A 26,576-nucleotide genomic window follows, 5' to 3' on the forward strand; every position below is an offset into this window, starting at 1 on the left:
ACAAACATGCGGGGAAGGGGAGAGCATTATGCTCTAGAATACACTTCTAGCTAGCTAAATTTTGCAAAAAATTAGTCCTTTGTGACTTGAATTGTAACTTCAGTTAAAATATGGAATTATTCTACCCTACTGGGGTACAAATACTGCTGTATTGGGGTTTTCTGCAAGGTATATGGAAGAATAAATTGCATATGGGGAAAGAAAAATCCCCACCAAAATGCTCTAAAGAGTCTATACCCTCCAGCTGCAAGTTCTGTGTCTGCCTCTTAATAGGCAGATCTTCCTCAGCTGCATGGGATTTTAATAATTATCAGGAAGAAATTTCTTGATGATATTACCTGTTGGTGCATAAGTTATTAATTTTTTTTTTTAAAAAAAAGACATTTTCTCTCTTCTTTCCTGTAAGTTATGTGGGAAACGATGCCTGGCTCCGTTTAAGATAGAGTTAAGGAAGTTATATATGTTGTATTTCTCCATACTACCAGGGACTGGGTTCACCAAACCAAGTAGATCCCTCTCAGTTCTATTTTAAATATCTCATTGATTTCAGGAAAGCAGGTTTGTGAATTATGAGATGATACTGCTTTAGTTTATAATTTGTCCTTGCCTTATTATGTTGAAGTTGCACTGTGTTCGTGGAACCCTTGCTAGTGTGTGATACATGGTGCCACTTATCATACTACATAGAAGAGTACTGCCTAAGAGAAGCTGAGCTAGGAGACTTAATAGGTCTCTTCTGTTAATAATTCCTATGTACCTGAGGCTCTTCTGGTATTTGTTATGTTCCAAATGTAACGTTAAGCATCTCAACAGTAGTTTCAGACAAATCATAATTAATTAATATGCAAATATATCAATTAAATATGACTTTTCAGCCTTTCAGTGATTGAGTACTGTACACAGAAAAATGCAGGTGTGCATTTATGAAGACAGGTCTTCCTCTGTTGACTCATCCACTTAATTTTGCTCTCAGCTGTGTATATGCAGATAATGATTTCTTTGCTCTTGAAAACTTGAATGTGCATATGGTTGTGGCTAAAGCAGGCATGTGACTGTGTCTACAGATGAAAATGCGGGTGTTCTGTTCTGAAAAACAAGCCAAAAATTCAGTTCGTAAATAAACCAAAATTTTCCAGTATCTACTTCTAAATTAATTATTCTCTTAAGTAAATTAATTGTTGCAATGTATATGAACAGGCCTATGTATGGGAAAGTTTGGATGTGACTTGCACCATTTTAAATATTCTCTTTCCTAGCAGTGCTGTTCTACAATTCTCTGCTTTTAACGCTTATTCAAATGTTGCAGCTACTCCATGGGCAGTTTTTCTTATATGTTAGATCTGGTTTTCTTCAACTCACATACAGCAAAGTCTATGACGTTTACTGAATGTATGGCAGTAAAATTTGACTAAGTACATTTAAAATATGCTGATACTTTTTTCAGGTAATATTTGCATAATGGAGACTTGGGACTTTCTTGCTGCTTTCTGATTTTATTCTACCGACATAATAGGAATGCAAAGTAATTCTGATGTTACAAAGATCAGAATGAATTCTCTCAAATTCAGAAGGAGTCTTTAGACTAGTATGCATTCTGGGGAAAAAATTCCAAAAGACAAATGTAATAATAACAAAAGAACCTCTCAAAACCAACTAACCAAGAAAATAACTGAGTGAATACTCACATGCCTGGACTACTGTGGGTAGGGAGGGGAGAGACCACTAAAGCAGAATCCAGAACTATTGTTCTTGCTGGCCCTTAAGCTAACCTTTGCCAAATCTTTGCCACTTCATGCCTCAGTTTCGTTATCTGTAAAACATTGACACCGATACTGACTCTCCTTTGCTTTGAACTTGATGAATGGAAAATGTTTCCTAATACTACTTTTAATTTCTTGCCGAGTATCTCCAATTCTGAATGAAAGTTGAGATGGAAAGTCCAGGCATTGCAGTTTTGGTTCAGAAGTTTGGTATTTAAGTTCTGTCCCTGGCTTCCTGTTTGACCTTGAACAAATCTTGTTACTCCCTTAGTCCTGAGGGACTCTGGTTCCTATCAGCTGCCAGTTAAACCAGTGACATCTTGGTTCCTAAACACATTTAGAGGGTCAGAATGTTCACCTCTGTGCTCCTCATGTTTTGTGAGTTTTATGGTGTTAGAAGACAGAAATAGAAAGCTAAATTAGGCATGAATCTGGCTGAAGCTTTAGATATTAGATTGTGATGAAGCATGGGCCATCTTGTACTGACACTGGTATGCTGAGCATTAATGTGAGGCCATTGCCCAAGGAGCACCACTCCAGCACACAGACCTCCTTATTATCCACACTGTATAAATGTGTCTTACCAATAAGACAGGAGGATGTACTGAATACATCATCCTGTCTCTGGGTGAGCTAGATCTCAATAGTAGCTTAGTTTTTATACCTCTTGTTTACCTAACATGGCCAAATTGTTTTTCATGGCTAGTTCTAGCTGAGTAGCTGGAAAGTTTATTGCTATTGCAGCCTCTTAGCTATGACCATGTCTTTTCTTCTTCCACTAACATCTCTTTTTCATCTAACTTAGGCTGTAAACCTTGAGTTAAGAAATCTCAGAAGTCCACAGAACTGTGTTAACATTACTTAATGTCTTCTTTGCATGCACTTTGTACTTGTTCTTTATATTATGAGCAATCCCTTTACTTTGTGTTTGCACAGCACCTAACATAATTGTCTATGACTTGGCCTTCCACACAGAGCTAAAAGCCCATAGCAGTTTTTACTCTTTCTGTATCTCATAATCCTGATATGAGGAAATATACAGAAAAAAAGCTGTCGGAAGCCTTTGTTCTATCATAATGGCACCATCTAAACCCTTTGATGGCGACATTTTATTACCAGTCAAAATCAAGCCATTTAAATTGATATTGTCAGCAAATCACCACTGGTGTGAGACTGTTGCCAGAGTTCCCGACTCCAATATGATTTCTGAAGAATCATTGTTATAAAGACCATGGAGTTAAAAATGGAATTGGGCTGACATTGTGCTACTAAGTAATTTTCAGGTATGGATCAGTACCTTGCATTAGCAGATTTGAAGGAATACACACTTAGGCGGCCATTTCTGCTTTTGTGGTTTAGAAGAGTCAAAAGGTACAGGCAATGTAATTGCAACTCTCTGGGCTCTTAATAAAACCCATACAGTACATGCTTTTAGTGGAGCAGTGGGGGAATGCTGTGTGATAAAAAGCACTGACACTGTGGCTATTAGGAGTACTTAGAATGTAAATACTGGGTCATCTGTCTGCCTAAGGTAAAACACTGGAATTTGAAGAAAAGGCCAAATCCATTAACCTATTGACAATCCATTCCAGAAACCCTTGACTCTTGGACAACAGGTCTGAAAGACAGAGATTCAGAAGCTGGGCCCTATCCAATGGTGTCCTTACTGTCTATTGTAGAATGCCTATTGTAGAATTGTCATTCAACAGTGAAAACATACAGTGTATCTTTAAGAAATTAGAAGAAAGGAGTAAGTGGATGGTTATTTAGAAGTTAAGGCTTGCTTCTTTCTTTCATAATAAGATTGACGTGATCACATCATGATGTTATCAAGCATAGCGAGGCCTGATTCTGTCTCTGCTCCCCTGGTGTACACAACCTGCAAGAAAACTGTAGCCATGTGGAATTAATTCCCTCAGCTGGTGCATGGTATAGGAATGATATAACCACCATATAGGAAGTGTAAAACTGGTAGAGCTTGATTTGTAAGCATCACAGTTCCCTCCTTGTAATGAAAGTAGTGTGCACTAAATGACTAACAGAGGAAACCACTCAGAGAAATGCTTATATTAAAAGTGTAGAGCCTCAGCAGGACCACAGTAATCAATTACACTAAACTGAAGCCCTGGCAGCTTCTATGAATTGCTATTGATTTCAACTACTAGTCAGTGAATCTTTCTAGGACTAGGCTGGAATGTAGGTGTGAGATGCAGACAAAATTAGGAGCTGGAACAAACCTCTGTGGAAAACACAGGGAACAGCCAGGTTTGGGAAGATATGTTATGCTGAAGTTTATTTTTTGAAAGTGCTTAAAAATTGCAGAAACCCAAGTCCCACGCAGCGGTAAAAATGAAGTGTCACATCAGCATATATTGAAAAAAGAAAGATGAGAATTTTGCTTTTCTTGTGAAGTTGTTATGGAAAATTCTGTCTGGCTTTCTAAAGAAGGCCTCTCTGCTCCATTGCAGTTGAGTAAAGGGGGGCCAATTAATTTTTTTTCTTTAGCCTTCATCTGACTATACAAATGATTTCCTTCTTGCAGTGAACCCACAAGTCATATAAAAATGATTCCAAAATAATGATATAAGATTCAGTCCTTTATATGCTATAGCTTGCGAGTTGCAAGTTTGTTTTCTACAAAATTAAGTTTCTTGTAGAATTCCTTGATAGTTCCAGGAAGATGAAGCAGCTATTTCTTTATGCATACTGTTCACTTCAAAGGGAATTTAATCTGTTTTGAGGAGACTGCTATGTTTCCATTATCATACAAGGAAACTCATTCTGAAACCTTTTTTGCTCAGCAGGAACCCTATGTATTTTCCACATTCTCGTTATACGTGTTTTGGCATGAGCATAAAGCAGGCGTGCTCATTTATATTCTAGCTGATCAAGAGGAGAAGTCTGATTAATGTGAATTTTGGATCAAGGTGAGGGTCATCTTTGTAACCTGCACTAAAAGGAACTTCATGGAGTGACTTTTCCCAGAGGGGGATATTTCTGTTAGATCAGTGGCCCAGAGGCAGTGGAACAAATCTTCTTCCTCCTGTCATCCTCATTTTAATATCAGCTGCACAACAGCAGCACAAAATACTGGATTAGAACTAAACATACCATATAACTGAGTCATGTACTCAGATTGCATCCCTCATACTGCGTATCATTGCAGGTTGTTAATCATGCCTTTCCTTATGCTCTTTCCTCCTTCCTCTCCTGCTGTTTTGCTTCCCTCCTTCCCCTCCCTCAGATCTTTCCCTAAAGCCTCCTTTCTCCTCTCAGTCAGGTCCTGTCCTGCCTGCTCGCTCTCCTGTGTTATACCTCTTTTCTTGAATAATTTTGGGAAAGCAGCATAGACACTCTTAGCCAAAGTTAAAGTTTACATTGCCTTAGAGTATCTTTGCTGCCTTTCCCAGAATTAACTCCTGGTCTCGTAGCTCTGCTAACCCAGCTGTTAGAACATCATCTCTCACCATTGTGGTCTGAAGCATACTAGACCTTTCATTTCCATTTTGCTGTGGAGAGCATCTAGAAAATCTGTTGGCCTCTTCATAGCTTTATCCTGTTTCCCTGAGCCAAGCAATGGAGGGGAGACCTGGTGTATAAGATGGCAAACAGTTGGGTTAGGAGGGACAGGCCTGTTCTATTTTTTGCAAGCAAGGAGATATTTTCTGTTCCTAGTTTTAATGTTAATGAATTAAAAAACTGCCAGTGCGTTCCAGCCCATCGCTGGCAAGGTGCCAGTTCAGCCTTGCCTTAGTGCAAGTATCTACCAGAGATTGAAACGCCTCGTTCTTGGCAAGCATGTGTGGGAGTCAAAGCAGTGTGAAGATCTTTTTCATTTTCTTAGGGGAAATTCCTACCCTGTTCAGGTACAGGAACACCAGCTTTTTTACGACAACAGAATTATATCCTAGTGGACTGCCAATGGTGAACTCTTTGGTCTTTCTGTCTTAGATAACTTTGGTCCTAGTTGTTTTATCCACGCTCTGAAAATGAACCACGCTACATGTGGTACAACAGGAGCCAGGTGTGACTGGTATTTCAGATGTGAGTGAACAGGGGGAGAGGGACCGTGCCCCACTCAAGACATCCCTCCACGAGATACGATTGCAAGGGAAAATGATCACGTAGGAGGTGACTATACAGACTTGTGCCATTAGAATACTTTTCCCTTTAGCAATGGAATTTTCATGTAATCAGTTTCTGCCAGATTCCCTCTTTTTTGAGCTCTTCAAGTTCACCAAAGGGCCTGTTTCTGAAGCACACTGTCTGGTCCAATTTTTTTTATATTTGCCTGCCGTGTGATGTTGTGCTTAAAAGGAAGAAAAAGACACAAAGGGAAGATGGAAAAACAGAAATGTGAAACGTCTCATGGGAGATGCTTGCCCTTACCATGTCATGCTAGTTTAAATACAGTTCCCACACATCACATGTCAAGCTGTACTTGATTGTTTTCAAATAGATGGCAAAAGTCATGAGAGGAGGAAAATGGTCTGTTGTGTGACATGTTCTTCTTTTGATACACTGGATTTTGTAGCTGTCAAAGCAAAGGCTGTTTTTCCATCTATTATTACAAATGCAATTGGGGTAAATCTCTTCTGCAACTCTCTATTCCCTTGATTGTTTACTTCAATACAAATGTTATTGTTTTATTTTTTCTAAATCTAACGAAACATGAATTTTCAGTGGTGCATTTTCTCTGTGATCCTCAGTAGGCAATGAGGTTCTTTCTCAGTGGAGATTTAGATCACATCTGGAAATGCAGTCTGTTTCAAGTATTTTCTGCTTTTCTGGCAAGAGAATGGAATATTTAATTTCATTATTCAGTGTAGGGTTATTCATTTCATGCAATGAAGGGAAATTCATCAATATTGTCTTCAGCATCCAGAAAAATTATATTTACCATGACTGTTTCACATACTTAATTTATATTTTATATCTTTCTCATCACTCAGCAATTATTCATCTCTCTGCTGAGAGGTGAAATACTTTTATTGAGTTACTATAGTTTCTCTGAACTCCTGAAAGCAATTCAATCACTGAAAGCAATTGCTTTTACTTAAAGATATTTCTTGAGGCAGATTCACCAAATACAAATAACTGAGTAAAGGTTATTTTTTCCTGTTGATTTTCAATAATATTTAGTGATGCTTTATAAAAGGGGTAAATCAATGTTGCTACATCTTAACATTCATTGCATAATATGAATCAAGATGGATGCTTGGAGATGGATGCAAATTTGATAGTGCAAGTAAGTGGGAATGCAGTTGAAATGCAACATTAGTTCATTCCCAGTTGTTATTAAATGTCACAAGATACTCACCGTTTTGCTGATATTTTCCTTTTTAAACCACTTGGTGTAAAAAAACCCTATCAGTGTGGTGTGAGGTATTTGTCTATGCAAAGTTGTCAAGATAATTATTTCTGAATCTTTTGTATTATGTTTAATTTCAATGTAGTGTCCCAGATCTGCATTTCTGGGGAAGATCAAAGTACAGAGTGTAAAGGTGGTGATAGACTATACCCCATTCCCACAGAAATCAATTAAAGGTCTTCCATTTGGGAAGTGGGCACAGTGGGAACAGAAACAGGCTTAGTATGATGATATGTGGTTTCTCTTGCCATCAGTAAAACAGATTTTCTCATTTATCTTATCCTCTGAGATGTTTAAATTTTGAACATCAGCTGATTCAAATTTTATGTTTGGGGAATCCAGGCACTGAGATGATTTGTGTTTAGGGCACTGAACTGGGACTCAGTAGATCTGGGTTTGTTCTGTCATGCATTTCCCATGTGATCTTATGCAAATCCTTTATTGCCTCTCGCACAGCCTCATCAGTAAAATAGGGTAATGTTACTCTTCTTGTTCGAAGGATTTGTTAACATTTGGATGGCTTATCTACAGCGGATTGCTGAGGGCCATATGAAAATGTACGATCTTATTTAAATGTACTGCTTTACATATATATCCTTCTTTCATTTTATGCTTCTACACCTACTGCTTTCTTACAGCCCCCTCATGGGACTCTTTCTTTCATTCTTTTCTTTATAAGCAATCTTCCACAGCCTGGCCTTCTCCTCCAAATACATGTTAATCAGGTCCTGGTTTTTAAGCTCACCAAGGCAGGTAATATGTGTGAGTGGATATATATGTGTTGGAAAGGCACTATGTGAGATGTACTTCAGTGGATAATCTTTGGTGATCCAACTGACAGGTTTGTGCTTGGGAAACTACGTCTTTGATGTATTTTTGTTCAGATTTGTCCACTGAAATGATTCAGATGTACAGTTCTCAAGTCACAGAAATTCATATTGATTTCAGTAGTAAGTATCGTTTACATAAAAAGCCAAGAATGCCATTTCAGATACTTCTTTCACAAGTATTCAAATAGCAAAACAAATACTGTGCACAATTTTTTTTCGAAAGGATGTTAGTATATATTCACACAAAACTATTTGCATAAATGCTTCTGTGTTTGCCACATTTACCTTTGTAAAAAAGTACATTTGTTGTTTGAGGCTTTTAACTTAAGCTATGTGTATTTTTTAGCTTAAGTTGCATGATCATAAAAGCCAGTGAGCCTTTACTGGAGTGAGCAGATCTGGGCTGTACATTATTCCCTATCAATGAGTATTATCTGGGGTAGAGCAGTGATTTCAGTAGCAACTACAGGAGATACAGCTACCTGCTCTCTATAGTTTTAATGAAGGTGAGAATTCCATATCCCCCGGAATACTGTTTCTTTGATGTCTTTGTTTGCACAGCATGGACAAATGTTGACCTACTAATGGCATCTGCTGTAAAACTGTTGCTGACTAGTGGCTCTTTGAGTTTGGTGCAGATAGGGCAGGTATGGAAATTTTAAAACACCCTACTGCCAGACAAATGAGTATATCTTTATCTAAAAGCATTAAATGTATGAACATGTACATGCTTCCTTCAAGAAGGCAGTAAGAGTCATGGTTTACCTGCAAACAACTGCATTTTCCTTAATGAAACTTCCATTCAGACATTGTAGATATAAAGCCAGCCAATATGGAGGACCTGACGGAAGTGATTACAGCCTCTGAGTTTCATCCCCATCACTGCAATCTCTTTGTCTACAGCAGCAGCAAAGGATCCCTGAGACTCTGCGACATGAGGGCATCAGCTCTCTGTGACAAACATTCCAAGCGTAAGTCCTTGCTTCATTGAGCCCCAGATGTCATTAAAGTCTTATTATTCATGGACAGCATGTAGATGTGTGCATACCCCAGGGTATTAGCTTCTCAGTTGCAGGCACAGTTGAAAAGAAAACAGCAAAAGGAAGAAAATTTTTTCATCTACAAGTACTACCTATGAACTTGATAACAGTCATGTCTGTGACTGGTTGCCCTTATGGTTCTTACTGCAGGGATCAGTGAAGAACCCACAACTCTAGAAAAAGAGAGATGATTCCTAACAAATGAAATATTGGGGGGGCGAGTATTTAAGTAGATGAGCATACTGTTTTGAATACACAATGACTGTTCTGAATACTGCAGCGAATAAATTTTGTCATTCAAACTGCCTTCAAAATTTTGAATCCATTTGCTGGATTAAAAAATGTTGGAGTCCTTCCTAAAAATTTAGCCCAGCTTTCCCTATATGTACTTTTTCAATAATGTGTCTGTACAGATACAGAGGAAATAATGCAATAAGTAATACTGGGGGGGTGGGGGTGGGGTGTGTGTGGAAAATAAAAGAAAAAGATATTGTGTTGTTACAGAAGTTGTCATCTGTCCTAAAGTGATTTTATGTAGCCTGTGAGACTTTGAGACAGAGCCACCAATTCATAACAGTTCATATCTGAAACCTACCTAAGAACAAGGAAGTTAAATGTTAAAACTTGGGGCTCTTTGTTCTCGAAGTAGAGGATGAAGGAAAATGCGTGTTCATAATGTCTTGCTATCAGCTCTTTATAGTCTAAGTAAGACAGAATATGGTTCTTTCCACCAGTAATCTGGCAAGCCTGGGCACTTTGCCTTGTGCAAACAACCTGTTTATTCCTAATCTTCTGAGACTGAAAACCACCAGACAAAAGCATTGTGTCATGTGGCTGGCTCCTATGAAGAGCTGAGAACCTAATGAATGAACTGTGGGTGGCTCAGCTTTAGCAACCTTCAGGATGGGGGCTTTCAGGACGCTTCCGTCTCACAGAATTGGGTCTTCAGTTTCTTTTGCAATGTTGAAACATTGGGAAGGAGATTCAGGAGAAATTCTCTTAGTGCCAGGGGCACAGAAGAGGTTTTATGTCATTCAGTTCCTACTTGAAGCTTTTGAGGTAGGCGGATCTTATTAGTAGGAGTGGGAGGGGGGAAGAAAACATTTGAAGATTTAAGTGAGACATAAGCGGTGCTCAGATTTAGCACACAAGCTATTTTTTTAACTGAAGTAAATGTACTAAAGAGCCTATGACTAGGCCTTTTGGCTGCAAGAAGTGCACATGCTCAGAACCTCTTAGGATATGGTCTCCAATTATAGAAAATAACCTATCAGGACAATTTCCTAAGCAGAGAAGTGTTTTACCTTAGCTCTATCCCCTTGTACTTGTAGGGGGAATTCAATACCGTGAAGTGAAATGTGAGCATGATACATTGGTGCATTGTTGTGAGTTATCCTGTCCCACTTAATTGGTTTGTTCCATAATACTTTCATTTATTCCTGCTAATAAGGCCTCCATGCCCCTGTAACTCAGTGCCAAATGCCAACCGTAACTTATTAAAACAACAATACAGTAACCCTGGATGAAAGAAGGCATTTTATGCCAGAAGGGAGCGCAAGGTCTAATGGTCATTGATTAAACCCCATTTTCCAGATCTATGAGTTAGAAAATAGCCATTTAATGTAGCATTGCTGCACTGAACTCAAGGCAAGCTCATTGAGAAGCTGAGTGTGTACAATATAAAATTGATACAGCAGTGGTAGAACTTCCAAAGCGTTAAAAGGAATAGGCCCCACATATTGCTGATTGGAGTGGTTTGAGTATAGCGATCGGAGGCAAGCAAAACTAATTATATAAAGCCCATAGCAACCTAAAAGGATATATTATAAAAACCATTCAGTCTGGGAAATCAAATATTTGCACAATTGTCTCTCTAGTACCTTCACTATGCATCTGATTCCTCTTTACAGTTGCTTTACACGTGGTGCATATGCATGATCAGTACCCTACTCTCCTAGCTCAGCTCGCCTTTCCATCTTTCCCCATAACTGACTTCACTTCTCAACCAAACCAGCTATGACTATGGTCACTGTAAACCCTCATGTTCTGCCATGCAACCCTACTTTCTTAATTCAATCTAATATAATTGTGTGCTGTATTTCAGATGCTGTTCTGACATTGTAATGGATGTACATATTTTTAGGGATAAAAGATCCAATGTAAAACTTATAAAAAATACCTGGATGCTGAGCATATGTTGTGAACTTGCGGTTTTATTCCTTTTTCAGACCCTTTGTTATCCAAAACTCTGTAGCTGGGCTAAAGTCAGTTGCAGCTTTGGAGGGAAGGGCCCTTCCATTTGTGCAAGTCTAGAGAGTGCCATGAACAATTACTGTGCCAAACTGTATAAATTACTTACTAATATCTGTCGTGTAAGTCACTGACACAGGATGTTAATAAATTATAGTGTTCTTGAGGATTTCTGGTTTGCAAAACTCAGTGGCAAAATCTCTCTGTTCAACATTAGTGACAGCAACACTACAAGGTTTCCCTTATAAATCTTTCATGGCTCTGACATGGAAGAGACAAGAGACTTCTTCCATATCTACTCATCCTTGATGCCTATGCTGAAATTTATTAGCAAGCTGCCAATTTGTGTGATGAGTTGTAATGGGGACCTCTGTCCCTTAGAAAAATGGTCTCATACCACTAAATCCATCCATAAGGCATTGACAGAATATCAGGTCAGTAGTTGAGTTTTAAATGGTCATTGAGATGCTGATAAGGTGTGATAAAATGTGTTGTTTTTCTAATAGACTACCTGAAACTGCTTCTTATAACACCTCTTTAATAGATCATGCAATACTGGGCAAGCAATCAGAAGCAAAACATATGTGGCCATTACAAATGGATATCCAGGAAAGCCCAATCTGTAACCATAGGAGAGATACATACATAATACCGTTCTGTGGTATTATCAGACTTTGCAAGTAGTGGGAGAGAATTCCATCAAAGTATTCTGGAGAGGAGGTGAAAAAAGAGATGCATGTCCCTGCTTATTTAGAATATTAGGGGGATGGGAATAAGGGAGAAGGTGTTCTTGCAGTCCATGGGGTTATAGGTAAAGATTTAATACAGATATGAAAGTCAGACTCAAGCAGCAAGAAATAGGGAATTAATTTAAATAATATGGAAGCTGTTATCTAAATAGCGTACGTGGCAAAACACCCAAAGATCGTCTTTGAGGTGTTATTCAGGCAACGTGCATGGCAATGCATTGTAGAAAGAAGGCAGTATACTGGAAATCAGTGGCAGCAGTGAAACAAGGGAAGCTAACAGCTGCAAAAGTAGTCATTGTTAGAGCAGTTAGCTGGGAACATCCAAAAAATAAACGAACTACCCCCCACCCCAAATTCCATAAATTCTCATGCAAGAGATTCAGGTGACAAGGAAGAAGAGCATAAGGATACTGTTGCAGTAAGAGTGTCCTGACTAAAAAATACTTACAGCAGTATAATATGCAGCTGTTCAGTTAACAAATAGTTGCTAATTTGGTTTTGATCTTTTCTTGCTAATAGTATGTTCAGAGCTCCTTATAATGTGCATGGAGATAATACCATGCTTCCAAACAGCTTGTAGACTAGATAGGTACATATGGCTGTTTCAACAAATCATCTAATAAAGCAGTCAGCTAAAGAAAACTGAGCTTTAGCATGTGAAGTTGGAAAAAAATGAAGAGCTTTTTCAGTAGTTAATTGGAATTATTAAATTCAGAATTAAGTGGGAAATAGAAACTGTATGGTTATGCAACATGGAAATTTGAGTCACTTGAGTATAGCTCTTATTGCTGTTCTGTGTAATAGCCTTAATATCTTAAAGTCATTGCATACTTAAGAAGTTATAATCTATTTAAATGCCATATGTTGCTTTAAGGGTGTTTTTTTTTGTTCATTTCTTAGTATGTATTTGTAGACTAAAAACCTTTTTCTAATTATCCATTACCCATGTGCAAAATTTACAACAAAATACTTCAAGGAAGGAGGACCTGCAGTTTCAAGTTTATTGCTCCGTGTGCCGTTGTGGTCTTTAAAATACAAACTTTGGGGTTCCATAATGCAGTTAGCCTCTGTCACCATTAGTTCATGCTTTCCATCCTCCATACAGATGTCACAAGCTTCTGACATCTGGGTCTATCACAGGAGTCATTTAAAGCCCCCCTCCCTTTGGCCGAAGAAGCATTTGTAGATGACAGGCAATCCTAACAGCCATCTTCTGTGGACTCTCCCTGAAAGGGGCAAAGCATCTCAGCTGGTGCCTTCCCAATTTCATGGGGTGGATAATCAATATCTTAAAAGTATAAAATGGTCTTTGGAGCAATACAGAGTCAATTTTGGGTTTGGTTGGTGATCCAGAGATGCCACCCAAAGATGGTAGTGGTGTCTTTTTTCCTTGAGAGTCCTTTACCACATTTTTATTTGAAATCCAGGCATGAAAGAAATGCCAGCCCTTCCCCAAGGATAAATGCCACTATGCTGTCAGTCTGGCATGTAACTCAATTTGGTTATCTGCTGAGTTTTTTGAGATTACCTTTGATTTTAAACTTAAGAATTCAGAACTGTGGAAGCAGCCAAAACAGAAATCAAGGATAATCTACTTGAACATGTTGAATTTTTAAAATTAAATTAATTATATTTACCAGTCATTTAAAGGAGGTTGGAATTTCAGAGACAAGACAGCTTTCAGACCTCTAACTGAATATGGATTATCTTTCATTTGCAACAGAGAACAACCAGATGCACAAAAAAGGCTGTGATAGAATATCCCTGCTGGATTTGCTAATTAATATTGACCTTTCTAAATGAATGATGCTTGTTGTATGACTAGAAAAGAGACAACTTGTTTTTCTTTTATGTGAGCTCTACATTTAAAATACACTTTTTATTTCTGCGTCTGGTCTCATGTCAGGTTATCATCAGAGAGAGACAGCGAGCATTCTCCCTTTGTACATTGAGAGGCCACTGTCAAAGTAATGTCCACTTCAGGCAAAATCTACAAGGTTTCATGTGACAGGAGTGAAACTTATCTGAGCTTCTGTACTGATTTGACCCCGTGCTTTAATAAAGACTTGTTCTCCTTATCCTAATTCTGGATTTATTTTATAAGCATGCACTACAAAGGCATATATTCATTGCTGGTTTTATATCCCCAATGAAAAAATGTGCCTGTATCCTGATAATTTTGTAATTATGACTGTCACTAAAGATCTGTTACTACAATTTCACACATGCTAAACTGGATCCTGGAAGGGATCCTTCCTTCTGCAGGAATCCTATTGAAATTTGGTATAAGATTGCCTTTAGCATGGGCTCCAAAGCTTCCATTCTGCTCAGTTTGGATGAATGTATAATAAAGACATTTAAAACATGGCTAATGAAAATTCAGAAGTGTTTCTACAGAAATGCAATTATGTCTATATAGTATTTCCTCCCGTTGTGCAAGATATGTTAAAATTAAATCAGAGGAAGAAAAAAACTGATTTATGTACTTCTAGCTAACAAATAGTAAGAGGAAAGATAAAAGCCTGAAGCAATGGTAAATGATTTATGATTGAAGAGGTGTTTCATTAACCCCTCTCCCCCAGCCATACACAGATAAAGCAAATAATTGCTGTAAGATTGCTTTAATTATTCAGTCTATTAAAATTCATGTCTTGTTTGCTTAATTTTTTAATAGCAACAAATACTGCTTTTCAACGTCTCATGAAACCAACATTATTCTTTCAAGATCCTGTTTCACTGCAGGAAAGAAACCCCACTTATCATTAACCTTATATATCAAGATTGGAAAGACTTATGCATGTATTTGGCTGTAGAGGAGTAGTAGTTTTATGTCCCATTAACTCCATGGGATTGCTCACAAGACGTGGCACTAAACACACACATAAGTCTTCGTGAGACCGAGGTTTAAAGAGGCTTGATCTTCCAGATTAGCTTTGCGTTTTTTCACTTCCTTGCTCTCTTTAGCACCGTTTCTCTTTATTAACAAACTCACTGGCAAAGTTACATTAATATAAGCAACACTGTAGTGAATCTCCCACCCACTGATCTTTAGCTATTGATCTGGCTTTGCCTTTCAGCACTAATGCACTATCCCTTGTGGTTTGTGACAAGCTGCAGCAACTCACTGCAGATGGTAAAACAGATTCTTAAATATTGATTTGAGGCTCCACTTTTAAAAGTTATACTCTCTAGAGGTATTGATGAGAAGCCTGGTTTTAATATTGGGTCATTGGATAAAGGAATGCTTTACAGTAGGTGGACTTCCAGTCTTGTAGTGTGGAGGTAGCTTCAGAAACTTGCTTTTACTCAAATAATGTGTAAGTGACCAGGGCATGAAGAGGTGCCCTCTGAATTATATAAAAACAAATAGAAAATTGAAATATAAAAAGATACTACTTTTTCTGTTTAAAACAGGATAAGAAACTACAGGCTATGGTAATATAAAATGTTAAATAATTGTGGTTAGTTGTTTATACTTCGTGTCTTATAAAATAATTGTATTTTAGATTGCTTATGAAGGTGGACTCAAAAATTCCCACGCATGTATAACCATGTAGAACATTCCCACACATGTATAACCATGTATAATCAGTGTAGAACACGAAGGCAGGTTTGACACATTAGCAAAACATCCTGATCTTGAAAGAGAATTTCTGAAGGAGGTGAATGTCTGAATGGATTGGCTTAATACAAAACAATAAAACATTCAGAGATAGTGAAAGATAGAGTAAATAATAGTGGTAAATCAAACTATTGTCATAAACAATGAAGCTAAAAGGCATAAAGAGACCATGGATTTCAAAGGGAGCTTTGCAATTGGTCTTGATTCACTTAGAATGAACTCAGGAACTCTTTAGTATGAAATCCTAAAGTAGATTTTAAACAGTGCTTAATAATGACTGTACCTGGGCAGACTAGAGGTCCTTCTAGCCCAGTATTCTGGCTCTGATAGTGAGCAGCAGCAACACCAGCAGAAAATGTAAGAACAGAGCAAGTGTATAATCTTTAGCCCCTGCAATTTGCAGTTGGAAACTTGGGGTTCAGGGACTTCAGTGAGAGTGAACTTACTGCATTTAACAGTACTCAAATGGATGTTTGGGGTTTTTTTCCCTTGAATTTGTGCAGTTAGTTTTGAACCTGTCTATAATTTTTACCATTCACAATATCTTTCAGTAAAGTCTTCAGTAGCTTAATTAGGCATAGTATGAAGAACCATCTGCTCTGTGCTTACCCTTTCCTAGTTTCACTTGGTGACCCCTACCTGTTGATGGGAAGAGAGAGTGTACAAAGAGAACTGTTGTTCCCTATTCATCCTCTCCATGCCACTCCTAATTACAAACCCCTCAGTCTTTCCTAGGCTGAGGAGTCCCAGTCTATTTAGTCATTCCCTGCATGGAAGTAATTTGATACTTCTGGTCATTGTTATTGCCCATTTTTGTGTCTTCTTGAGATCTCTACCACATTAGAGATAAGACCAGAACTACACATAGCTCAAGATGTGAGCACATCTTGAATGAAATGCCACAAAAAAAAAAAAAAGCTTTCTGTATTGAAGGATAGTAACAAGTGTCATGGACTTGAAAAAATGAATGTGATTAGTATTTTTATATAAATTCAGTGAAATTTAGCTTAGGTTTTTTATACTAAACTTTATGAAATATATATTGTGGAGCAAATCACAGCTGTCCTGGGGAATGGTGCTAATTTGCCATCCAAATTTATTTGAGTATAGTTAAATAATTTGTGAGATTTTTAGCTTAGGATCATGTTTCGTGAGAAACATTTAATTAGTATGACCACGTATTCCAGAAAAAAAGAATGTTTAAAACTGTTTATTATCAGCTATCAGGGGAACATATTGGTTCCTTTTCCTTTTGCAAGTTGCTGTGGCTAGCCTGTCAAGATGGGTGAAATTCCATACATTTCAAAGTGCCATTTTCCAGTACATTTTAATCAGATATTGCAGCCATTTTCATTTGGGATCTGAAATGAAAGAGAGACTTAATTTAGATGGTAAATTGTTTGGCCTGGGACTGCATCAGTTTTCTGTGTTTATGAAACTTAAAGCCCCCTGAGGGATTCCCTGATCCACCACCAGTATTTCCAGGTCCCGTTGAAATACACCTGTTGTGTGTATACGTGTGTAACCCAGAGGTTGTCTGGAATAAGTCCTTAATTCAGCCTAACTGCAGACTGTTTGCATGCTTGGATAATAAAAAAGAAAATTATTCTCCCCCTCTTGTTCCAGCATCTTTGCTGGCTCTGGCCTCTACAGTCCTCTCCCTCTCTGTTAAACCCACTGCCTCTTTTTCCAGTGTTGTCAAAACTGTCTTCACCCATTTGTAGCTGTGACTGGAACCGGACAATTTTCTACATCCATTACCTGTCCTTAGGGGGAGAGAGAGAGTTATTTCATGGTGCAGGATTTCTGAGGACTTAAATCTAAGTAACAGCACTTAAATGCTGAAAAACCAGAATTTTTCAGGACAGGATGCAAACAGTATCCTCTAGAAAAAAGCTTTAATAAGTTATTATTTGTTCATAAGTAGAAAGAAAATTGCTTCAGCAGAAGCTTTGTTTTTCTGCTATAGGGAATGACTTTAAGGCTGCTTGTAGTTTTATCCTATGAATGATGGAATTTCTTACCAAATCTGTGGATCTGGTAAGCTTTCATCTTCAAGTTTTCCCTGGTGGTGTTTTTGTTCCTCCCCCGGATAATCACATGTTCTGCAATATATGTAAGCATGATTCATCTTTGCTTTTCTTTTTAAATATATTTGGCTTTGTAATAGCAAAAAGTTGGTTTTATTGGTAGCTCTGCTTTTGGTCGGCAGTAACAGAAGTTTTCAAGGTTCATATCCTTATGCCTTAAGGAGTACACAGCGTTACCATCAAGGGTCTTCTCCCTTGCTAGTTCTCTTTTTCTCTTTGTTTTGTTTACCAATATTTCACCATAAACCCTTGCAGTTATCGTCAAGTGCTCAGACCATGATAAGAAAATTTTGCCAAGGCGTATACTCTATGTTTCTCTCTTTTAAAAGCAATGAAGGATTTGTTTAACTGACTACAGCTGACATTTCTTTTATCCCATCAATGCATTATATACTTATAAATTCAGGTCAAAAATAAAAAGTAGCTCCAGATAAACTTTCATGATATTAGATAGATAGCTTTTCTAACCCCTGCCCCATATTATCTCAGATACTGTTATTGCTTTCCTTTTAAATAGATCATTCTTCTTTGTGTTTTTAAAATCATTATTCGTATTTGTATTTTGGAACCCGCAGTGCTGTGAGTGCTTGTGTTTTTATTTCATCCAGGCAAAAGAGTGAGGGTAAGAGGAAAAGGAGAAGTGAAGGAATAATGAAAATTCAGCTGAGGCATTACCCAAGGTCCTATAGTATAATGTAGAGAATCATGCATACTCCTTGTTGCGATGATTTTGGGAGGAATACAGGATTTTGTATGCTATATTGGATTCTGACACTGCACCCACCATATGAGCCATTTTTAGCATTATTATTACTTTTTAAAGTTCACATATGCCAAAATTTACACCATGCAATGATTAAAGCTCTGCCCAGCAAACAAAATATTTTCAGTGGTGCTGGAGTCTGGAGAATACCAATGACTCCATCAGAAATGTGCATCTTTGGAAATGGGACAAACAAAGAGAAAAACCTTTTATGAGAACATGAGTTTTTATGTTTTCTGAGGCTGAGTTCTTTTTGGCTATTGTTGGGATAATGGTTGGTTGACTCCTAAAATATATTTTAGTTACAATCTACTCACTACTTTTCAGTGGAGTGCGCACAGTAGTGCTGATTGCTGTATCACTTTCCTGTGTTCCTAGCTGTTTGATATCCCTCTTTCACAATTACATATTTGGGAAACTGGAATATTGTACAGCAGCGAAAGGTAGCTGGCAAAGCTGAAGAAGAAGGCAGTATCGGTGACTACCAGGTCTCTCTCCAGATCATTCTAGTGGGATTTCAAAGCATGCACTCACACCTTGTGGCCCTTGCAGTTTGTATGGTGTATGTTGAGCAGAGTGAGACGTTCCAGTCTACCCATTATCAGATGTTTTTGGCAATTAACGCAAAACTAAGAAACAAGATGTATAAGGAAGGTCACATTCACATGCGTAGCCCTAATTTTTGTCAGCCATTAGTTCTTGTTTAGAACTGAACTTGAAGATGAGTTTGGGTTTTGTTTTTTTTCTTAATTGGACGTGTCCTGTCCAAAATGTATAGCTTTCAAGTTTGTGGAATGAGGCCCATATTAAAATAAATGGGAAGTTGCAGTGGCAGCACCTACGACACCCAGAGTGCAACTCACTGGCTTGATGAGAGCCATAAGGGTGTTAGTGGGAAGTGCCTGTGGACCACACTCTTCATAGGTACTGCCCGAGGCATTTGCTTTCTTTTGGCCAGTGTCTGGAAGGGAAGCTGAGTGAGGTGGGCCTTCCCACCCACTCTAGCTGTTCCTGGCTTTTTTTTTTTCACTTTAGACATCTGCATATATTTCTGCATGATAAATCCACACCTTAGAGATGCCTTTCTATCTACTCATTCTAAGGAGAGTCTCCATGTCTACATTAGATCAGAGAAATTCAAGGAACACTAAGAATTTTTTTTTACAAGAGATAAGAGTTTGTTTTTCAGCAGATGGCAGTTCCTTTTGAGAAAGAAGCAGCGTATTTTTATGCTGCAGATTTTCTTCAGGATTCAGGAAAACAGTGCTCTAGCAAGTATCCTTCACCCAACCCATCCTTCTCTCCAAAGTCTGGACTTAATTCTGTGAAAAGCTACCCTGGTTTTTAACTTGTGAGCAGGAAGCCGTGCAGAAAGGGATTGAACATCTTTATTTCCCTAAGCAGACTTCCCAGTTTACCTACATATCTGCCAGTGGAGTAAGGGGCAGGAATGGTGTCTTCCTTGGAGGCTCCTCTCCAACACTGGCTGTACTCAGAGATACGCTCAGCTTCCCTCTGTAGTCCCATGATATTTCTCTATTCCACAGTCATCAAGGTGATATTTAAGTCTGAGCAGCGTCATGAGAAAGCTCAACATGCCACACCGTTTGTGATTCCTGTGTTCATTAGTTTGCAACTAGACAGGTAGCTTTATGTCTTTCATACAATGAGCACTGTGAAGGTTATCAAGAACAATATTAATGAAAGTTAAATACCTTTTTTAATGTGAGAAGTTAGTTATTAAGTTAATCAAGAAATTAATCGAGGAGTATAATAGAATTTGTAATCGAATCTCAGTAAAGTTCTGATTCCAAGTCCTGGTCTAACAAGATTTATTTAGATATGGAAAAGTAAGCTCAATTTGAAGTCTTGTGTTTTGGGTGCTTATTGTGCCCTGGCATAAGAGGGACCTCCAGAAGATAGGTCTAAACTGTAATGAACAGAAAATGTGTTTCCAGTGCAGGCTGGCAAACTTGATTTTGCAAATGATGGGCTAGCACCATGTTTTCTCCTATCAGCCTGAAGAGGCCAGGGTTGAATTTGAATTGCTTGCCTGACCTGAAGTCCAAGTCACATGGCTGTCACTGCTGTCCTGTTTCCAATTACTCAACTTGTGTTAGCCAAACTGAATGAAGACTGTGCTTTTTTTGCAGTGTATGCATAACCTCATGTTGATGCTAAACCAGAAATAGCTAAGACCCAAGGACACTATATCTCACCTTCATTTCCTGAGGCCAATGCCTTGTTCTGGTTGCTCAGGCACATGCTGCTAGTTGCTAAGCTTTCTCTGTAACACTGGGAGCTGCTGCTTAATTTCCTGTGACAGTTTTCCTGGCTTGGTTATGCTGACTATAGGAACTATCTGCAAAGAATTGCTGCTACTAAAATTTCTACCACTATCTTTTTCTGTAGTGATATGATGCCTTCATGCCTGCATTAGTTTCTGCAGTTAATTAAGCTAAGTCTTTCTAATACTTACTGTGGTAACGATAGAAAAGCAATAAACCTGCAGATAAAGGATGAAATGGTTTAATCTCATTAATTAACAAAATACAGAGTATCCAGGTACAAATATTACTCCTCTTCTAATCATTGGGAGTTGGACGAGATACACAGAGCCAAGAAAATATATCTCGGCTATAAATGAAGGTATAGTTCAGTTAGTATGGGGGTTTTTTTTGTCTTTCCTGGTTTCAATAGCAACTTCACATCATAATTAGGAGGATGAAATTCCTGCCAGCCAAGTGCATAGTTTGGACAGATTAAAGGGAAGAGGTATGAGAAATGATAATTGCTTTGTGCTTGTCAGACTTCTATTGAAAATCTGACAGGATAATTACAAAATACCTGCTTTGCAGAATGTCTAGGCAAATTTTTAAAGAGCTATTTAAAGTTGTTCATTTACAGTCTGTCTGAAAAGAAAAGTTTTTTCCCCTTTTTGAAGTAGTTCATTACCATTTAGATATGTGGTACATGTTCAAATATAGACTTTATTCTCATGTGCATGCCTGGCTGCATTCCACTGCCCACCCCCAAAGAAAATTGCCCATAATTTTTTGCGTTACCCCACGTACTTCGCCCACGTACTCACCCTTAACTTTCAGCAGAACATTATTTCACCTGATGGAAACTGTAACCTTGTTGCTTTCAACAGTCTGAATCATAGTCATAGATAAATTAATTGAAAGAGAAATGTTCCAGCAGACTACACAAAAACCTGTTTTGACTGACAGTAAAAAGCTGTTCTACTTTTAGCACGTTTTCAAGTCTCATCACATGGCTTTTCTTTTGAAACTTGAAAATTACGCTCACCAAATTGACAATTTTCAAAGACTATTCTAGACATAGATGCCAAAACTCTACTGATTTTGCTGAAGGACCCCAAAAGCATGACTTTCTACTAAAGTTCACCATATGACGTCATTTGGATCACAGGGCCACAGATACCTGCAGAAAGGCAAAAGCGTTGCTCTAGGCACCTGGCAGGCAGGCAGGGCTAGAGTTAGTGCAGGCTTCTTGGGGAAGGATGAAGAGGCCTTGTTGAGTAGTGGACTTGTAACAGAGGAAGTAGAGCCCACTAATACCAGTTGTTTCAAGTTCCTGCAATTCAATGTGAGTCATCCAGTATCATTATTATATACAGATGAACAGGGATGACCAACCTCCTAGCTACAAGAGCTGGATTTCCCTGTATGGAGGTACTGTAAGCAATATTTCATGATCCCCTGCCTTGTTGGATTGTGCAGCACACAGACCAGCTAACCAGCGTGTACCAGACATCACCAGTGAGGAGCCTGCAGACTGGCCAGCTGGTTCTGGCAACCAGGGCAGGCTTTGAGTAACCACCCTTCCTGCGGATGCCAAGACCATTGTGAGACCACATGTACACCTTTCATGTGATGGGGACACCTGAATTTTGGTTATGTCAGGAAACAGGACGTGGGCACCCCAGAAAGGATGGCCATAGATGAACTGCCTTGCTATAGGTAGCTGTAGTCAACTAACTGGTGTATTTACATAATTTCCCAAAGTGATGCTTTGGGCCCATAGCTATAAGATTAATTATTATAATATTTAAAGCTTACAGTTTGCATTTTTATATAAAGATAAAAGAATAAATTAAGTGCTGGGCATATAATTAATTCTATATCGTGTTCGTTGGTACATTGAACTACATTGTTTCACAAGAAATGCACAGTACAGATTGTACAACAGAGCATTTTTTAATAGAATTCTAATTTCTCTCTTGCTTCTTTCTCTTTGAACAGTTTATGAAGAACCAGAAGACCCCAGTAACAGATCATTTTTTTCAGAAATTATCTCTTCAGTGTCAGATGTCAAATTCAGTCACAGCGGTAGATACATGCTAACAAGAGATTACCTCACTGTCAAGGTTTGGGATCTGAACATGGAAACAAAGCCTGTAGAAACGTACCAGGTAGGTATCTCCTACAGCTTGAAATGCAACAATATAAAAGCATCTCTGTTCAAAAACTGAATGTTTTCCTAAACTTCTCATTGCTTGGTCTGAGAAGCCGCTAGCTAAGAGAGCTGCTAATCAAGGTGGTTAAAAACCTTCTAGTGACGTCCTTGTAGTTGCAAAAGCGCAATTTCAGCATCAGTAAGGAAGGGTAATGCCTGGGGAATCAGGGTAACACTGTGGATTGGGCTCTTGAAAGAAACGATGCTTCTAACAAGGGAAATAATCTCTTCATTTTGGCATCTGTTTTCAAATGATGTATTTCACTATTAACATTTAAAAGAAACTGAGGACAGGATTTTGTGAGTTGCTTAGCATTCTACTCCCCCTGGGACAGCTGAGAGTTTACACCTTTGTCATTTAAAAACTTTTTTTAAAAACTTCATCTATGCGTTTCTCCCTTGTGCCTAGTTCTAGAAGCAATCAGTGTTAAACCCTAACATCACCACTGACACGGCAGTTTGCGAATGCCAGACGGACACATCTGGTTGCCTGAATTCATTGCGATATTATCCAGACAAAATGCCAGTGGCTCCAGCCAGCGCTGAGTTTGTACTCTGACATCTGTTCTGTTTGGCAATAGAGGGCTGAGCTTACATTTTTTGACTCTGCCTTGAAGAAGGAAAATATGTCTGTGACACAGAAACTGCTTGTTATGAAAATGCAATGAGAAAAAGCTGTTAAGCTACTGCAGAAGAGTATGCAAAGTAGGAAAAATGTCATTCATCTGGCTTGTACTGCTTATGTAGAGACAGTCCTACGACACTGCTGGAACAACCCCGTGTTTTCTGTGTCTGTATAATGGCAGGTGGGGTACAGGAGTTCACAGTAACTATCATTAAGACTGGTTTTAAGATAACATGTAATGAGAGTTTTGTAGTGTGACTTGTCAAAACAACCAAAATTTGACATCAGTAATATCGGAGGTGTTTATTAGCTAGTGTTTAGTAGACAAAGTGGGCCCCAGTGTTTCCCAATGCACCCGTTACATTTTGGTGGATACTCTCCAGTGTGTCTCTTGTGAGCATTGGGAAGTCTGAGCCTGTATACCTGTAAAACTACAGAATTGGTTTTGCTCTGAAAATGGCAGTACTTGTAATGCTAAATGTGTTAGAAATGTTGATATGCTGTGAAAATGAAGTGGGAGGGTAAGGGCGAGACTGTGTCTTATATAACAGAAGCATATCTTAGATTTTAGGAACTTAGGTAATATATTATTTTATACTCATGCTAATGGAGTAGGCAACCTTGTCCCTGGAGAGGAATAGCTGGTCAAGACAACCTGTTTGTCTTGACTTTGACGTCTGCTTTTGTTTCCTCATGTAGATAGCTGTGAAACAAGCTGGCCACCTTTAAATCAGTCTGACACCCAACAGTGAGGCCAATTAAAAAGTTATATTTCTCCATGCTAAGATGTGGAAAATGAGTATAATGTAAATTTTTCAGTACTGATTGTTGCAATCAGAAGCTTAGTAAAAAAAAAAAAGACCCACAACAACAATAACCCTGCAAATATAACAGTGTTGTTTCTGCCTTACTTTAACCTATGGATTGCATTTCATTTTCAAATACTTATCCAGTGCCTTGTAAAGAGTATACAGATGCATTGCTGAGCATTGCAGCGGACTAAAGGGGAATCTGGAATTCAGGGGCCTTAGGAAGCCGATAGCACAGGACTGCATAGGAGTCACACAGTCCAACTGCCCTGGGCAACCTTTCATGTTTTTCAACTGCAGAGAGTAGAGAATTCTGTTCTTAAGAAAAAGTGGTTTAAATTACTCTTTTAAATAATTTGTCTTAGAGGTATCTCTCTCTCACATACATAAATCTCATATATAAACTTTGAATTATCTCAAAAAGTTTTTTGTGGTGGATCACCCAAAGGCAACAAATAAACCTAACATTTTCAGTTATGTATCCACATAATTATGATGACATGTATATCATTAAAAGATTAAAAGATTGAATTTCTCATTTCATCCACTGCATGGTAGCCACGTAGATATTGTCTAGCTGAGAGACTCATGAAGAGGGTCACAACAGGAGATTTCCCCACAGGGTTGTAAGAAAGAGCAAAGTCTATAACTGTACTGCTTCATTATCAGGTTACAATTTTAGTATCACAAAAAAAATCGAATTCCTCGTGCAAGTTCTTTTCCTTATCGATGCTGTGGCTAAAAGAATGCTATTGCATAGAGCAGCCTTGCTGAAACACTTCATCTGCTGACAATGATTCAACATGATTTTCTCCTGTTTATGCTTCACATAAAAGAAAAAAGGGCAGAGTATGGTGCACTGGACAGCACTAAAAGAGCAATACAGTAGAACGACCAGTGCTTGAAAGTTGCAAGGCAGCCCTGCCTAACGGGATGCTCTTTTAATGCTGCCCAGGTGAATTACCCCAGCAGAACCATACCAGCAGCAACCAGAGGTGAACACGTTCATAGCTGATAATAGCTTGATCCACTTCTGGCAAGGTCTGTTGCACAGGGATTTGGACTAATGTGTCACTTACCAGCGAATTGCCTGATTGTGACTATTCAGTCCCAGTGAAATAGGTCCCCATGTAGTCATGTTGCTTTGTTAGTCTGGAGCACAGAATTACTAGATAATTCCATGAAGGTCTGACCTAAAACAGTGCAGTGAAGAAAAGGAGAATGCCTTTTGTAATTAGTTCGGAATGAATTTGGTTGGGATTCAAGTACTATTCATATGTGGTCAAAACAATATGTAATAGACAAGGCAAATCTGATTTTACCTCCAGTTGGTAGTGGCAGATGAACATACAAACAAGGTAAAAATTAAGTGTTTCTTCCAGTTAGGTTTTCATAGTCATTCTGAGGGTCTGAATGTGGTCAAATATGGTAAAGGGTCCACATGAAGAGCAAGCTGGCTGTTCAAGGCAGCAGTGCAAGTTTGTAGGCAGAGTCAGTCAAGAAAAAGGAGCTGAGACCTTGAAGAGCTCAGTAAGAAATCTGAGAGAGGAACTTCAAAATGCTTTTTGACAGAGCTGATAGAAAGGCACAGCTCCAAGCTGTGGAGTTGGACACACTTCACAAAGGGTATACATGACAGTGGTCATGACAGAAGGCTGCTGGAAATTGTAAGAGGAAGACCTAGAAATGACAGTCAATGAGGCAAATGCGATCTAATTCCTTCTCCTGCCTTACCCAACCTTTCTATTTCTTCCAAGTGTTGCGAGCTCACAAAGATTATAAAGAACTCCAGTTCTGTAACAAATTCCACTGCTAACATAAAAAAGCTTTAAGTAAAGAGAAAATGAAAGAATTTAATTACAGAGGGTGCAAGAAACTGCGTCAGTACTAAAAGTGTTCTGACCTATTACTCACCATGAGGGTAAATGCATTTAATTGTGAAATGTTTTATCTGCATCTACCATTTGCCTCTTATTTGCTGTATAAGACATTATCTGTTGATATACAGCTCAGTGTTCACTCATCTATTGATGAAAATTGATCCATGACTAAAATTTATAATCCTTAATAACCTTATGTTACAAATATTCTTAGGATACTATACAGTTTGGCTATTGAAAATGGGTTAAAGAAAATATAAGTGAAAGGTCATTGTCCCTCGTCTGGTCTTGATAGAAGTTATCTG

General features: G+C 38.4%; 1 protein-coding gene across 3 annotated transcripts in view; it reads left to right on the top strand.

Annotated features, from left to right (window-relative positions):
• The window catches only part of PPP2R2C (protein phosphatase 2 regulatory subunit Bgamma), a 201,649-nt gene that overhangs the window by 161,594 nt on the left and 13,479 nt on the right, over nt 1-26,576 (top strand). For all 3 annotated transcript variants that reach the window (XM_072861598.1, XM_072861600.1, XM_072861599.1), the window contains 2 exons: nt 8,768-8,932; nt 22,744-22,913. In XM_072861598.1, coding sequence (XP_072717699.1) covers nt 8,768-8,932; nt 22,744-22,913 — 335 coding nt within the window. The remainder of the gene's footprint in view (nt 1-8,767; nt 8,933-22,743; nt 22,914-26,576) is intronic.

Source organism: Ciconia boyciana, chromosome 5 (assembly GCF_034638445.1).
Source record: "Ciconia boyciana chromosome 5, ASM3463844v1, whole genome shotgun sequence".
Taxonomy (NCBI): domain Eukaryota; kingdom Metazoa; phylum Chordata; class Aves; order Ciconiiformes; family Ciconiidae; genus Ciconia; species Ciconia boyciana.